General features: G+C 36.5%; 1 protein-coding gene across 2 annotated transcripts; it reads right to left on the bottom strand.

The window, feature by feature from the left end:
* Positions 1–1,036: 1,036 nt before the first annotated feature.
* Positions 1,037–16,276, bottom strand: DECR1 (2,4-dienoyl-CoA reductase 1). 2 transcript variants are annotated; one of them, XM_013172376.3, is made up of 10 exons: positions 16,122–16,276; positions 9,894–10,096; positions 8,911–8,968; positions 8,735–8,821; positions 7,042–7,189; positions 6,083–6,182; positions 4,022–4,094; positions 1,712–1,858; positions 1,323–1,385; positions 1,037–1,230 (listed from the first exon to the last, which is right to left on the bottom strand). In XM_013172376.3, the coding sequence occupies exons 1-10, from the start codon at positions 16,185–16,187 to the stop codon at positions 1,171–1,173; spliced, it is 1,005 nt and encodes a 334-aa protein (XP_013027830.1). In that variant the 5' UTR covers positions 16,188–16,276; the 3' UTR covers positions 1,037–1,170. The 2 variants fall into 2 exon arrangements, with proteins under 2 accessions (XP_013027830.1, XP_047931169.1); XM_048075212.2 differs by lacking the exon at positions 16,122–16,276 and adding an exon at positions 12,823–13,076.
* Positions 16,277–16,318: the final 42 nt, after the last annotated feature.

Here is a 16,318-nt window from a genome sequence, read left to right as displayed (position 1 = left end):
CAGATGTTAACATAGCCTGAAGTATGGGTAAAGCAACAAAATAGCTATTAGCACTTGGAGGAAGGCATCTTTGAGTTGCTTCTATATTCCTGATTTTTAAAATCACTATATGTTTCATACAGCTGTGTCCATCCTTGTACATGTGGATGGCCTAGAAGTCAGGTTAAACAGAATTTTAAAAAAAAAAAAAAAAAAAGGCTTGGCTTTCAGGCTGTAAAGGCCAGTGCCTCTTAATTTATTTAAAGAATTCTATCAATTGTTTAAAGGGGGTGGGATAGGGTATGGGGTGCTAACATCAGGCAATCCCCTAATATGGAAAATAAAGCATTTTTATAATCATCATCTTATAACTAGTTTGACCCATGTTATTTGTGATGGATGAACTGACTAGGTTCAGAAGTAATGTCATCTTACACATTCTCCAGTACCACTGAATTCAAATGAAATCTAGGGACTGCCCTCATCTCACACAAACTAAAAATCATTTGCTATTAATATTTCATTTTCAAGAACATTACTTTATTCACACTAAAGACAGAGCTACTTAAGAAGGCATTACTAGCCCTTGAATGCCATTTTTAAAGTTTGGCATAAAACAATTAACAGACTGAAAATGTCAAAAAGCCAAGACCAAGATTGTTATATATTTTAAAAATATTTTTAAGTAACCATATCAGTTACATTCCATCTCAGCGTATGTAGTACTTAGTTCTAATGACTTGAAGTTTTGTTATTTGCAGTTTTAGGGCTTATGACTGAAGTGCAAACATTAGGACTTAATTTTTTTTTCTTCAGATTAACGATTATACTCAGGTACAATGGTTTTCAAATCCTACTGGAGCTACAATATTAAGAAATACTTGCATAGACATGAGAAACCAAAGAATCCTCTGAAATATTCTTCAAAAATGTAGATCATGGCATGGCTACAGAAGACATTAACCATAGAACAATAAAATTTTAATGAACTGTTGGTTTATGACTGATAACTCATTGGAAAAAAACAGATGGAAAAAAACAAGCTATATTCAAAACATGACAATTTCCAAATATTTTATTGAAATCAGCATACAAAAGATTATTAAGGCTATTTCTCATTTGGTTATTTCTAAATATTCATGAAAAAGTAGTGGTTCATTTCCAGAATTCACCACCATACAGTTAGGTTCATTAAGAGCCTTTTGTTTTCCTAATCATTGCTTCCATCATATCCCACTGCTCTTTGGGAACCTAAAAAAGAAAAGAGCATTTTATTGGAATTCCATATAATAATTGCATATCCAAGTACATGAACATAAAATAGCAGGGAAGAAATTTAGTACCTTTTTCAACTCATTGAATTCTCCTGCCATAGAAACATATTCTCCACCATCCATTCTAATAACCTAGAGAAAACATAAACAGTATATTTAATAAGTGGTTTTCCTGTAGCATTTCCTTGTTCTGAACTGTGAAAGTCATTTTTATTGATTCAGACCAAAAACTAAAATCCATACTCAAAATAACGTAATTCAATATTTTTTATGTTCTTCTTTAAAAGTACTAACCACCATACAATACAATTAAAAGGTTAATAATGATTGCAAAGCTTCAAAGTAACAGTTTTCTTTAATTTCTGAAATACTATACTGTAACCAACATTTTAAAAAACATCAGCAAAACTCATACCATCAGCATGTTGATTTTATAAACAAGATCAACTGTAACTTACTGCTCCATTAACCCAGCTTGCATAGTCACTGCAGAAATAGGCGGCAAGATTTGCTATTTCTTCTACAGTTCCCAGACGGCCACAGGGAATCCTCTCAATTATTTTCTTCTCAAATGCGCCTGTTGGGTCAAGGCGGCTAAAAGCACCCTGAGATTTAAGAGAAACATATGAAAGAAATGTTTTAACTACATTAGAAATTAAAAGTAGACAGAAATCTGACTCTATGGAAAATTTAATAAGGAACTTAAAATTTGTGAGCAAAATGTCTACACCATCTACACCAGCAGGATAAAAAAGAATACAGGAAACAAAACAGAATTTATCACTGTTTTACTAGTATGCATCTACTGAGGGTGGCAAGGTGGAATTAAACATTTGGTTGGTATAGTCACCCACCATCTATCCACAAAAAAAAGGAGGGGGGTTGTTTTCAAAAACACCCTTGATATAGACTTGAGGAAATAAACAAGACTCAAAATTGCTGCATAGACAGGGGAGAGGAAGGAGAGGAAATGAGCAGCAGCAAAAGCAACAGAAATTTTATGTGGCACAGAGTATAAAAAAAAAAGATTCAGTTAAATTGTTGCAATGGCTAGAACTAAACTAATTCACTCTACGTTTTAATATTTGAATAGCTTAGAACTGAATGGGAAATAGAGTGTTTTGTTCTTCCTGGCTCCTCCACAAGGAAACAAATTCCTCAGGCAAAAATCAGAAACACATTAGTAATGTTTTTCTTAAGTTACTGAAGTTATGAGAGTTAAAGCACACTGTAATTTCTGTAATCATGGCTCTACTCATGCCATTTACATTTTCTATAGACATGTTTTTAAATGCCAATTTATAAGCTGAATAGCATTCCTCTTGTATGCTTCTTCCTTTTCCTAACATGACGTCCAGAAGCATTTTCTGAAGACACAGGTGTAGCCCTTAAGGGGGAAAGCCTTGATTTTGCAATATGCTGGTTTAAGTAATCGAAATCTGCATTTTTGTTTTCAGAGGAATTTGAACTTGGAACCAGTATGACAAACGTAATACTTTACTAAGAAAATATAGTGTCTCAAGTGGGAGATATGCTATTAATTTAGATTAAAAAAATAACAGGAGGTAGCATTACTGACATTTAAAGTAGTTATCTTGCCAAAAATTTTGAAATCTGAAAATTAAAGTGATCTTGCCACATGATATAGCACATGCTAAAAATTTATATAGATTCAAAAGGGAACAGGACAAACTAATGGAAGAAAAAAATCCATCAAGATGACTACCATATGAAAAGATACCAGCTGTATCAAACTCTCTGGGCCACAGACTATCAGAGGCTGGAAGCAAAGAATAAATATCATCACATGGCGGTTTGTTTGTTTGTTTGTTTGTTTTTTAATACTCTTGACTAAAAATCCACTTGGTACAAAACCTGGAGAACTTTCAGTCTGAGCTGTAATGTTGTTTTAACATTCTTACAACTCTGCTGATACTGTTACTTATCTATCTTTACAGTCAAAAAGGTAAAATTAAGTTGTACAGTGTAGCATCTAAGACTGACAAAACAAAAATGAAAGAAAAGAAACAACCCTTTGCCCCACCCCCCAAAACAACAGCAAAACCAACTGTGGAACATTTTATAGATAGCCATAATACCATTATTAGCTGTTAGAACTCATAACTGTAATATTTGGACTCTATGTGAAAGGGATTCTTCTCTCTTCTCTTGCAGCACTGCTTCCTTTTTTCTTCCTGTTCCAGCTGGTCTGGATTACCTCCTTCAAACCCTTCAATCCTCCTTTTCACTCTTACCAAAGCTTCACATTTTCTTGCTGACTTATTTTTCTCTTTCTAGTTTTGTGCTTTTCAACAAAACTAGTGAGATTCTGTTCTCATACACCTAAAAGAGACTCTGAAATTTCAGAATTGAGATGCTTTGTTTAAGAATTAGGAGTTCAGACAGAAAAAGGCAGTTGTACTCTGCCAAGTATAAGAACTCACTTGACAAATTATGCATGTACATTCTTCAAATCCATATTTAAAAAAGAACATTAAAATATGTTGGTATTTCCCTCCTTCGAAACACTAAGAAAAAGTTTGTTTTATATTAGCATAGTAGAAGGGGCAAGAACAAGTTTCGTAAGTTCAAGAAATTCACGTTACAAATGTATTATTAATAAGTAATGTGTTCAATATTCCAGCAGTCTTGGACTTCTAAGGAAATTATACCCTAACGTAACGGTTATAGAAGGGGTTAGACTATCTTAAAGGTAAGTCTCTACTACAAAGCATATTCAAGGCTGTGTTTCACTTCATGCTATGTACCTTTGTTTTTATTGGACCTGGTTGAATCACATTGAATCTCATGCCATATTTACCCCACTCAGCCGCAAGAGACCTAAAAATTCATTAACAAAACGCATCAATATTTTAAACAATTACTTTAATAATGCTACTCAGTGCATATATATATGTGTGTGTATATATATATATATATATATATATATTCAAAACCAAATCAAACGTGTAAATACTAAAATTTGAGTCCTGAAACAGGTATTTCCACTTAAGGATTTTTTTCTTGGTTTTGTTGTTCTTAATAAAAACATTTATAAGTTAAAAAAAAAATAAATCACATTCACAAACAGAGGAATACTGATTTAACATATGCATCATAGATAAAGCAACAGTAAGGAGGGATTCTATCTCTCCCTCCAAGTATAGGTGACTTTGGCACCTAAATGCCTTGACAAACAGCCGTTAGACTACTGTCTTTCTCTGGTAGTTATGACCATCCAGTAAATATAAACATCTCCAGCATTTTCAATGTAGCTCTCACATGTTTTGAAATACCATGAAACAGACCTTAAATACTAAAATGGGACCAGTAGAATAAATTTGTTTTATGCATTTTCTCTGCATAAGCAGTACTTCAGATAGATCATCTACTATGGTGAATGAAGAAACTGTGTCATAACGTCTTGGAAAAATATATGCTTAAGTTCCATTCAGCTCTACGGAACAGAAATTAAAACCATCGCTTATTTCTTCATATTTTTCTTGATACGGAATTCCACTTACTAAACAGCCGCCAAACTATTAAATGCCTTCTGCTGAAATGCAGAGGAGGAACTATTTTCTATCAAAGACTGTCCTATAGCTAACAATGGCAGAAGTCTTTTTGTTTGCTGAGTAACTTGGATGTGACACATTGTTCTGAATTTTAATTGCAGACCTTGATTTAAGATGGTGATAGGAAAAAATTATTTATGAAACTAGCAAAAGTAGACTCCACCCAAACAAAGGGCAAAAGAAAGGTGAAGGTACTATAGACCTTGAACTTTTCCTCAAACAACTGCTTTTAAGTGGTGGTTTGCCTATGAGAGCCAGCAGAGAAAAAAAAAATGCAGAAGAATCTCATTATTGAAACTCTGTAATTGAAATTTTAGAATTTGTTATTGCCAAAAGATGTAGCTCCACTTCCCCACAACAACTTTGCATTTTAACTTCCTTGCATTGACTCCAACGCTCTTCTGGTTCTCTGAGAAGTTTATTCAACTTACAAACCCACAGGAGAAAAAAAAAAAAAAAAAAGAAAGTCACCCTTTTTATAGTTTTGCTTTCCAGCGAAGTAGCAAGCTTAATAGGCTTAATGTTCTGGTTAAGTGCCACAGCAATGCAAGGCAGAGAGCAAAAGTATGCAGCTGGGAACACCTTTCCCAAAGCACTGAAAGCAAGTTTATGTAACACAAACAACCCCAAGAAAGAAAAAACTGAACAACTAGCGGAGAGTGGCTAAAGGGGATGGGAGAGGAAACATGCTGAGAAAAACACGCACCCCAGTGTGAATGCCACTCATACAGCAGCAAGTGTCTTATGACTTTTTAAAAGGATAATTTATCTTCCAGCATCTGATGCACTTGGGAACCCAGTCTGTTCCACAATCTTTGTAAACAAAAGTACTTCAACCAAAGAAATGCTGACTCCGTTGTTATTCTCCTCTTCTAACCACAGCAAATAGGTTTTGGTGAGATTATTCCATTCAAAAGTAATAAAAGTGTTTAAAGTTTACTGAAGACAGCACAGATGAAAATCCCAAGCAGGTAAATTCCTGATAATTACATTTGTTTTTAGACATGTGTGCACAGTTTTCACTTTTTTGCCCTGATAAAAAATATTACAGTAACAAGCAGTTAACATTTCTTTCTGGAAGAAGCTGTCAGCATGCTATTTTCTTGCTAGGATACTGGAGGCTGGAAGGTTCTCTGATGATATAATGGCACGGGAGGACTATATTAATTATACTAACTAGCTTAGCTCGTTTTTTGTATTTATTCTATTGCAAAGAAGTGAAAAGCAGAACAAACATTTTGCTCTATTACTCACTTGCTCATTGCTTCTACACCGGCTTTGGCAGAGGCACTCGGTAACACAAATCCTGAACCACTCTCTGCATAAATTGTTGTAATAGCCAGGAATGCTGCTCCTGGAAGTTGCAAAAACATTTAAAGAAAACAACAAAAAACAACACACACAAAGATCAAACGCTGAACATAGGGTAAAAAGCACCCTCAGCAGTACAGAATTTTGTAGCTGAAGCGTCAGGGAACCATATGGCTCTGGGCTGTAAGCAGATTTTAAGAAAATACAATCTTGGAAGTCCTTTTTATTTCAGTTCCCCCTTTTCCATGAATGTTAGAGTTCTTCCGTATAAGTGGAAACAGGTGTTGATTAGGCTCTGAAGCTTAATCTAAACCTTCAGGCTTCTACTGATAATCAACGTATATACATAATATCACTGACTAGAGTGAAGGCCCAAGCTCTTACAGAGCCTTTTTAGAAGCTGCCCTAGCCTAGTAGTTACTAACGGGTATTTTGTTCTAATTTCATCAATATAGCTAGAGCTATTAGTCAAATCCTACACCTGTGAATTTTAATTATTTATATATTAACAAGTTGAGAAGGAAAACGTAAAGTGTTATGATGTTAAGATGTTCATTTAAATAAGCATCACATATTCAGTTGCTTAATGAAACCAAGATATATATAGAAGACCCAAAAGAAAGAAATAACATGCTTTAAACAAAGCCTTATTTTTTTTCCAGTTTTTACAAATGTTTTACAATTAGTACAAACTCTGCAATCTACAATAAAATAATTGCTAACCAATCCTACTCTGTGATTTTTAAGTATGGCTTTACTCAAAAAGAACTTTCTAGAAAAGACTTAGTGTTAAAGTTGTGGCTACGATACATAATCATACGTAGCCTTACATTGTAACACAAGGAAAGCTAGTAATAATATGTTACAAGGCTTATTTACCATTTATCTTAAATTTAAGGTACCTTTTTGGGCTTTTATGAGTTCCTTTCCAATTTCCAGCGTTACAAAAGCAGTACCATTAAGCACGATATCAGTTATAGTTTTCCATGCATTAGCAGAAAGTCGTTCAGAAGGGGAAATAAAGTTTCCTGCTGCATTGTTTATCACAACCTGAAACAGAAAGAAAAAGAGTTTACTAAAAATAGCTCTTATTGAGAAAAAAGCAGAGAATTTATAAGGAACTTCTTACTGTACCTGGGTAGAACATTAAAAATAGCCTTGGCTTTGGGACTACAGCCTTTTCAAATGGGGTACAGTGTAGGGAAGAGAGAAAATAATCCATCAGAAATTTTAACATCTGCAGCATAGATGTGAAACAGAGAATAGCTGTATTTCCAAACTGTTCTACGTTACTAGGCCGGTACTGAAGAGCTGAAAATTTAGATGATGACTTAAGTACCTTCCCTACTGTCTCAACTGTGTCCTAACAGAAAAGTTTGTCCCAGATACCCAGACTTACAGTATTCATAGACATACCTGTTGTGCCTGTCACTAAAGAGAAGAACTAGACATTCAATACAGCCTACAATCTCTCTTAAAGGCAAAAAAAAAAGTGAAATTGAAGAGACAGGAAATGCTTATAAAGAACAAGATGCGGGCAATATTTATTCAGAAAATTACTGATGTAATAAAACATTAAAAAGAGAGCAAGAAGTCTCCTCCCACTCTACACACACTTAAAACCTGGAGATGATAACATGTTTTGGCCAGAAACTGCAGTAACTAGTAGTCAAAACTACATCCAGAGTAATATGTCTACATATCAGGACAGTGAGCTGGTTTATTTTATATCACTGATACAGCATGCAGCTATGAGAAATACTTTCTCCATGTATTCATGTTTCTCAATGTACTTTCAAGCATTTAGAATTCATCAGGTTCTCCTTCATTTTTATATGAAGCTATTGCTGAAAGCAAAATGTCTATAGTAAACAGATGACAGTTTTAAATCTACAGAAAACCATTCTAAATCACACTGAATATCCTTTACGTTGATGTTAACACCCTCATCACACTTTCTAATCAGCTAGCACAATCTGAGTTGCTCTGACTACAATGAAATCAGGATTTATGGCCTATCATTGCTTAGACTCCAATAGACAACAACCCTTCCCAGAGCAAAGGGCTAACATCAATGCTCTGTGTTTTGTGCCTAACTATTAAAAGATGTTTACCTTGACTGAAGATTTTTTCTTCATTTCAGCAGCAGTTAATTTTCAAGTTGGAACCTTCTTTGTGTATTTTAATAAGTCAAGCAAGGACCAAAGATGTTTAGGACTATTTCTGCTTCTAATTTAAGACGTTCTATTAATAACCAACAGGTGTTATTAGATACCAGCACAGGTAAAACATCCTTTTCAGGAGGACTTTTGAGCAGTATTCTGTTCACTTAACTAAAAGAATCCCACCGAAACTATTCCACTGCTTACAAATAAACTGTTAGTCCTTAAACCAAGTACAACAACTATTTTAAGAACTATGTAAGAAGTATAGCCGGTTTAGCTGTCAATGTTAGCTTTATCTTGAAGTTCTGCCACTTTTTGTCTAGTCTCTTTAGATTTCATTGATTTTCTATCACAGTCATTTCCTTCATACATATGCAGAGTATTTTCAATAATGAAGACTGCAGATCTTTCCTTTCACTAAAATACTTACATCAGGATGCCCCGCCACTTGAATTAGTTCAGCAACAGCATTCTTAACAGAAACTGGATCTCTCACATCACATTGGATGGCATAGACCTGTGTAACAATGGAAGAAGAAGCATATAAATGCATAAAATCCCTACAACCCATTTAATGTATAACATTCACAATTCTGTAAAATTTACCTTATTCCCTGTTTTTGAAGAAATTTCCTCTGCTGTTCCTTTCAAAACATCAAGCTTCCTAGAAATAAGTATATGACAGTGAATTTCAATTAAATGCAATTGCAATTCAGATAAGAGCTGATTAATCTCTTCAGAGCAAATACAAGCTAAATTTTAAAATATTATTTAATGCATGCACACATATGCGTATTGATTTTCACAAAACGAACTTCAAAATAAAAATTATATTCAGTTACTAACTTTCTGAAAGTTAGATCTAAGTAATTTCGTCTTATTAGTACTTAGAAGTAAATCAGAAGTGTCTAAAGTAGGAGACTAACATTAAACTAGTCAAGTGTAGTACACTAGCAAAATGCTTCCATTCCGAGTACACAATCATAATAAACTTAGCTTTAGCTATTACTCTATTAGTACTTTAGAAGGGACTTATGCATTCAGATTTAAAACTAATATCTGAATCACTACTTAGAAGACTGTCACAACACTTATTTTGATTAAAAATTAGATTGTTTTTCTTGCCTTTACTCTAGTGCTTATAGAATTATAGCAGGACTATCTTTGCTAAGAATTAAGATGAATGATTGTAATTCTTTATTGCAATTAAAATCTATATGAAGAACACCCACAGTAATACAAGATGTCCACTAATGTCATTCTACTTTGTATTCTCCTTTATGCTATAGCAGAATTTATGTCATATTCTGGGTTATTTTGCTGCCACGTTTCCTGAAGAATTTTTCCGAGTTTAGCTTATTTCTTCCTACTGCTGGTTACGGTGCAGCTCCAACTAAACAATTTCACATTGGACATTTGCACACAGATCAACTGATTTTTGGTATTTATAGTATTACATTATAATTACAAGTGTACTGAAATAAAGTAAACAGAATAAATTTTTCCAGTTGATGAAGAAGAAAACAAAACCAATCCACTCAGCATTCAACACTAAATGAAAGCTCTAAAATGTGTTCGCTAATACTTACCGGCTTGCTATAACACACTTGGCACCCAAACTGGACAAGGCTGTCGTCATGCCTTTGCCAAGCCCAGTACCTCCACCGGTTACAAAGGCTACTTTCCCTTGAAAGGTATTTGGTGGCAACATCACTTTTTGAAGAGGTGAAAAGAATGCAGCCTGCGGTGCATTGCTGTCTTGAAGTAACACATTTGGCCCACGGCTGAAAAACTGGAAGAAAAAAAAGAGTAAGGTTTTTTCTTATTTCCATATACAAGATTGTTACTCAGGATTAGATTTGCTTCTGACAGTGAAGATAACAATCATAACTACCCTCCTATCATTATAAACTGAATGTAAGAATGATTAATTGCATTTGCATCAAGGTGTTTTAGTGTAATACAAACAGTAAACCAGGAACGTACCTGAGCTGTTTTTAGATGTTCCATTCCAACTAAAGAACTATTGAAAAAATATTTTAATCGTGATTTTTATTATTCTGTATATTAGTTATTTTTATGACTGTCACTTTTACTAAGGTATGTGGAAATCCTTCACCAACAAATTATACATTTACAGCAGGATTTAGGCTTCAGATTCAGATACAAATTGTACTTTAAGTATTAGTAGTTTAGCCCTAATAAGTACATGTGATTTTGAAATTACTTATCTATACATTTACAGATTCAAAAGCTTCACTAGCAGTGCCAAGGCTTTGAACCTTTACTACAATGAAACATTACCCTTAACTGGCTTGAATTAGGTAGAATCAAACTCCAAAAGACCTGTCCCAGTAATTTCTGGAGCTGCTAAACAAACTAATGCCATTTTGCAATCTGTGAAACATTAGGTCATTCCAGCATCAGATGGAATCCAGCCCTAAAATAACTACTGAATTAAATACTTCGGCACAGCAGCATTACAGTAAAAATGCAGACTGTCCCAAATTATTTAGAATACAGAAGTTACCTCAATCTGGAGCTGGAAACATTTCTAAGAAAGACAAGACTAGACCATTTTTATAGTGCAAAAAAAAATAATAAAAATAGTAGAACGCATGCTTTGTTTATTTTCTCCAATACTAATTTGTACTTGAGTCCTTGATGTGTCTATTTCACTACAAAAAAAAAAAAAAAAGTGTAATTTTAGGAAGACTGCATGTTTACTTTTATATGTTGTTGCAAAAAAAAAGCATAAAATTGTTCAACATGTTTCCAGTTGCCACCAAGAAGAAAGGTTATTTTAAAATAGTACAAATATTACAAGTTATTGTTCTAAATACTAATTCAAATTTCTAACTCTGAAGTTAACAGATTGTATTTTTAGCAGTAGTTGAATAATCTGTAGGTGCCATAGGTATGACATCCAGGGATGCAAGTTTCACAGATCTTAAAGTTGGCCTGAGAAAGCGTGCATGCAAATCTTTTTATGTGATAATACACTTGTGTATGAGTAACACTGGTGAAAACAGACGGAAGAATCATGGAATACACTGCCGATTTAATGGACCTCATGTTCCAAACAAATGATTAAACAGAAACTAAGACTGAGGAAGAATTGGGAGCACTCTGTAGAATAAAATCAAGAAAGTAAAGGTCAAACTAAAGCTGGATTTATCGTGAAACTAAAGCAATGCAGCAAGTCCCACAGCACTTACATTAAATGCATATTTTGGTGATTATTTCTGGAACTTGGACTCCTCAGCTAATATGCAATAGCTTCTCACACACACATGCAAAAATCCATAAACTGTTTTAAGCAATCCAAGCAGCTCACATAGAAAAAAAAAAAAAGATATTTTTCTGAAATAAAGTTCTACTGATCAGATCTGCCACCAAATGTCTGTAATATACTGATTATTTTTAATTATCCCAACTAAAAACAAATTTGCTTATTTTCACTGAATACCACCATACGCCTAAGGCTCCAGGAAAGAGGTGGGTGAGGATTCTCTCTGAGGATTTCACAGCTCCCTGCTCCCTTTGGTTATGCAGGGACAGATGAGGGCTCTGAAAACCTTCAGTTCATGGCAGACACCCCAAACCAAGATGTCATAGGGAGTCCCCCTGCCCCCAGGATAAGATTACGCCTCCAAAGGTGCTACACGTTGGCCACAGCCCGCTCCTTTACTCACATCACTACAGAAACCGTACAAGCAGCTCTCCTTCTGCTGAAGGAGGAGGAGGAGGAAGCAGGCCACAGCATGGGCTTTAAGATAGCACCAAGATTAATAAATTAACAGCACTGAGTAGCCGGTGAGGTTGGTATGATTCAGCAGTCTTCTCCTGAGGCTGCTACAGTCTCATTAGCAGTTTCACAAAGGGCTTCCTTGACAGGAGTCATTCAATTTAATCTTGCCAGCATTTAAGGTCTAGGCGTTCAATTAAATCTCAGGTGTAAAGAGAAGTATAAATGAGCCAGGAAACAGGGTAAAAACAAAGACACGAAGAGGAGAACAAACAAATCCCCCTCAGCCGGGGGTTGGAAGTAAATCATGAAACTACTACAAAAAGTCCTCCCGGAGGCAGTCAGTTGTAGGAAGCGCTCTGCCTGGGCAGGGCTCGCTAGAAAAGGCCCTCAGCAACACCCACACAGGAACCAGCCGTGTCACTACTTTGACAGCAACATTCGCACTTCAGACAAATTGCACCCCGCAACTCTGCCAACGGGACCAAAGGGCGGTACTGGCACTTCCAGCCCCTGCCGTCCACCCTGAAGGAAAACAGGGGACAAAGGGGCTCTGCGAGGCACTGAGGAGAGGCGGGGGTGTCCTGACCCTTTGGGGGTCCTCCCCCAGCTACCATCAGCCCCTCGACATCGCTCCGGCACGGCGAGGCGGCTCCCCGCGGCTGCGGGCGGCTCTGACACCGCAAGGGCAGCCTGGGCAGAGCGGGTGAGAGGACTGGCGGAGCCCCTCTGCGGGCCTGCCCGCACTCGGCTCCCCGGGAGCGCCTTACCCGCCTGCCGCCGGCCAAGGAGAGCGAGGCGCCGCCGCGCGCACCGCTCCGCCACAGCAGCGCCGCTGCCGCCGCCATTTCGTCGAGCCTCGGGGGCGGGCGCCGGGCTGTGCGCCTGCTCCGCAGGACCAGGCGGGGCGGCAGCGCCGCGGCTCCCGGGCAGGGGTGAAGGGGGCTGCTGCTGCTCCTGGCGGGGCCGGTGCTGTTGGGGAAGAGGCGAGTCCGTGGCTGGACAGCAAAATCGGAGCCCCGGCAGCCTCAGGAGCTCGACCCCGCCGGGCGGCGGCTCCTTGCTTGGCTACCGTCATCGCCTCAGGAGCCCGAGCTGCGCTGCAAGGAGCTGATGCGGCGCTTTTCAGTCTCTGTGTTTCATTGGGTTTTGTCTCTCAAATAATTTCTCAATGCATGCTATTTGAAGGACACTAAAATAATAAAAAGTTTAATTTTAATTCATGAAGACTGTCATAGGCTACACTGAAAGAAGTCTACGTGCCCTCTGTACTATCAGCACGGCTCTTCTCAGGCGCTCTGGTCAGTTCTTGCCAGGTGCTTTTGGGGAAGAGGCATTCTTTATTTAAAAAATATGAAAACAGCTGTGGGGAAACAGTCTGCTAGTTGGGATTCTCAAATGGGGCTGACACCACGCAGCTTGTTTTGGGGTGGGATCGGGCTTAGCACTTTCACAAAGCACTCCCTGGCACAACAGTAGCAGCACTGATGCTCCTCCATCCTACCCAAGACCTGAAACAAGGTGCAATGGGAAGGTTGAAATCCCTCTCCTTCTCATTCCAAATTCACCACTGACAATGGAATCCAGAAAAGGCCTGAGCAGTTTACGAACATTAAGCCCATTAAATCTACAGGGGATTACGAACATTAAATCTACAGGGGATTATTCTGAGATAACAAGACATTTTATTTATTTGTGTAGAGCACATAGACTGGCCAATTGGAAAGGTAATGAATGACTGATACCAACCCTTTTGTACAGCTTGGGTAAAACAGAAAAGCCCATACAGTCATCCCTGGCATCAGAATTAAAATCATAAGACTGTCATCAGCATTCTGTACTAAAAAAAGGATTGAACAGCTTAATGTTTAACGTTCAGAGACTGTTGATGCTCTTGTTTGTCGGTACCGTACATCCTAGAGCATTTAAGATAATTATTAGACTTGGCATTGGGCAGCCAGTGAAGCATTAAGGCCAAGACTCGTAGGAATAGTTGCCACAATATCATTAAAGTTATTTAGTTATTTATTATTACAATATCATTATTTTTCAAGTATCTGGTAGGTGTTTAAAAGTCATTCTAAAATTTTGGTAACAGTTTTTCATTCAGATCAGTTCATTCCAACACAGTGAGGCTCAAGAGGTATGTAATCACTGAACAAAGAAAGAAGCATGAAGAATGAGAGTGAAAATAGTTCAAAAGATGCTTTAATATAAACATCCTACACAATATAGAATGCTTCACTGCAATGAAGCTAACAAGTATGCAGGAACAAACTATAAAAACAAACTTCATTTTTAGGTTATAAGAAAACAGTCTCAAAAGACTAGAAAGCAGACATTAAAAGAAAAAAAAAACATTAGCACCTGCACGTCTCATGATCTAAAATCTAAGTGAATTTTATGAGGAAATTAAATTGGTATAATAAGTTATTATTCCATTTTATAAATCTTACTTTGGTTTGGGAGATACGTCTTTATAAGCTTAGGAAGAGTTTAAGAATAGATTATCTGAAATATTCAAGCATCCAGTCTCTGGTTTAAAGCAAATCAGGAGGACTACAGGGCCAAAATATCTGATTTTTTATTTTTTTTAATCTTGTGGGGTAACCTGAGAAACTCTAAGACTGTAAACCTAGAGACATGTAAAGTGTATTAATCTGTGAGCAGAAAAAAGTCATTAAAGTCAGTAATACCTAGAAAAGTATGATCTGAAAGTGTCTAACTAGCACTAGCTGTGCGCAAAGATAATTGTCTCAGTAATATTTTATCTAAATGTCTAAGAGGTAATGGATAGATGTATAGCAATCATAATTTAGGCTTTCAAGGTTTTGGCGAAGTGTGAGAATGTAGTGCTCAGCAGAAACTTGAGTCCTCATTGTAAACTTCCATGTCTATGCTCTTTGTGCCACTCCAACTACCTTAAGTAAATAAATACTTAGCACCTCATGATAAAGTTTAAAAATACTGCAAGAAACTTCTGAAACCAAAAGCTATTAACAAAAAGTCGTAAGTCAGAGATAACTATCATCATGGAGAAAATTGGCATCTTTAAGACATGGGCATGGTGCAGATCTACACTTCTGTTAAGGGTAAATAATTAACGGTAGATCAACTCGGTATTTTGTTTACTGTTTCACAAGGCTTGGTAAATTGTGGCACTATTTTATGAATATATTTTATTATATTCAATTAAGCCTGTAGCCTATATGCATATCTGAAATACCTCCTTCTGCACTGACAGTTACTGAGGAAACTAAGTTTGGAACCCTGATGAATCATTTATTTATGATCTGAAAAAAGGAACAAGTAGAGAACCAAAAAATATTAGAGGTTACTTAGATCAATCAGGATCAGAGAGACAGCAAGAAACTCAAGAAGTCTAGAAGGTAAATATGAATAAATAGGAAAACACAATAGCAGAAAATAAAATGAAATTGGATAAAAGCAGGGAAATGGAAAGTATAAACATTATAATATGGTTTACAGGATTCAGGCAGTTTCTTATGATGACAATTTGTCACATAAGATTGTGATCACAGAAGTCAAGCCAATAGGATAAATAAGACACAGAATAATGATAATGAACTATACAGAGAACATTTAAGTAGTTATATAAAGCTGAGATATAGTACTATTTAGGATACACTATAAATTTCTGATCACCCTAGTGAAACTGAAATTGTAAAATTGTGAGTGACTGAAAAAACGAGCAAAGAATATGAAGAAAACTTGCATAAAAAGAGATTAAGGAGACTGTGGTCATTTATCTCAGAAGAAATGTAGGAGGGAAAATCTGAAAACGTATCTAAGTGAACGTTTAAGGACAAAGAATGCTTAATCACATGGGAGATTGAACACACAAATAACATTCCTGACTTACATCTCATATTTATGTTTTAATCTCTTCCTATTAGAAAAACATCGTCCCAAGTTCTCCCATTTCAACTCCATCAGTTTCCTGATGCTAAAACTTGCTATCTATGTGCACCCACCAAAAGGCTTTTGCTGTTTTGCAAAGATGAATGACAATTATCAATACTCATTACCAAAGACGTGAAGTGATTACCCAGTAGGAAGAAATTTTATCTTCAAATACTGGCCAATATAACCGTGGGCATTGGGGATTTGGCATCCTGCTCCTTTTGAGCTCCCCAGCACGATGAGAAACGGGTATTTTGACCGTTCACAGCTCACACCGCTTCTCTATACCTGTTGTCTGTTCCCTGTGAAAAAAAAAATAAACGATTAATTATAAAAATAAAA

Source organism: Anser cygnoides, chromosome 2, assembly GCF_040182565.1.
Source record: "Anser cygnoides isolate HZ-2024a breed goose chromosome 2, Taihu_goose_T2T_genome, whole genome shotgun sequence".
Classification (NCBI taxonomy): Eukaryota; Metazoa; Chordata; class Aves; order Anseriformes; family Anatidae; genus Anser; species Anser cygnoides.
This window is presented reverse-complemented; position numbering and strand designations above follow the sequence as displayed.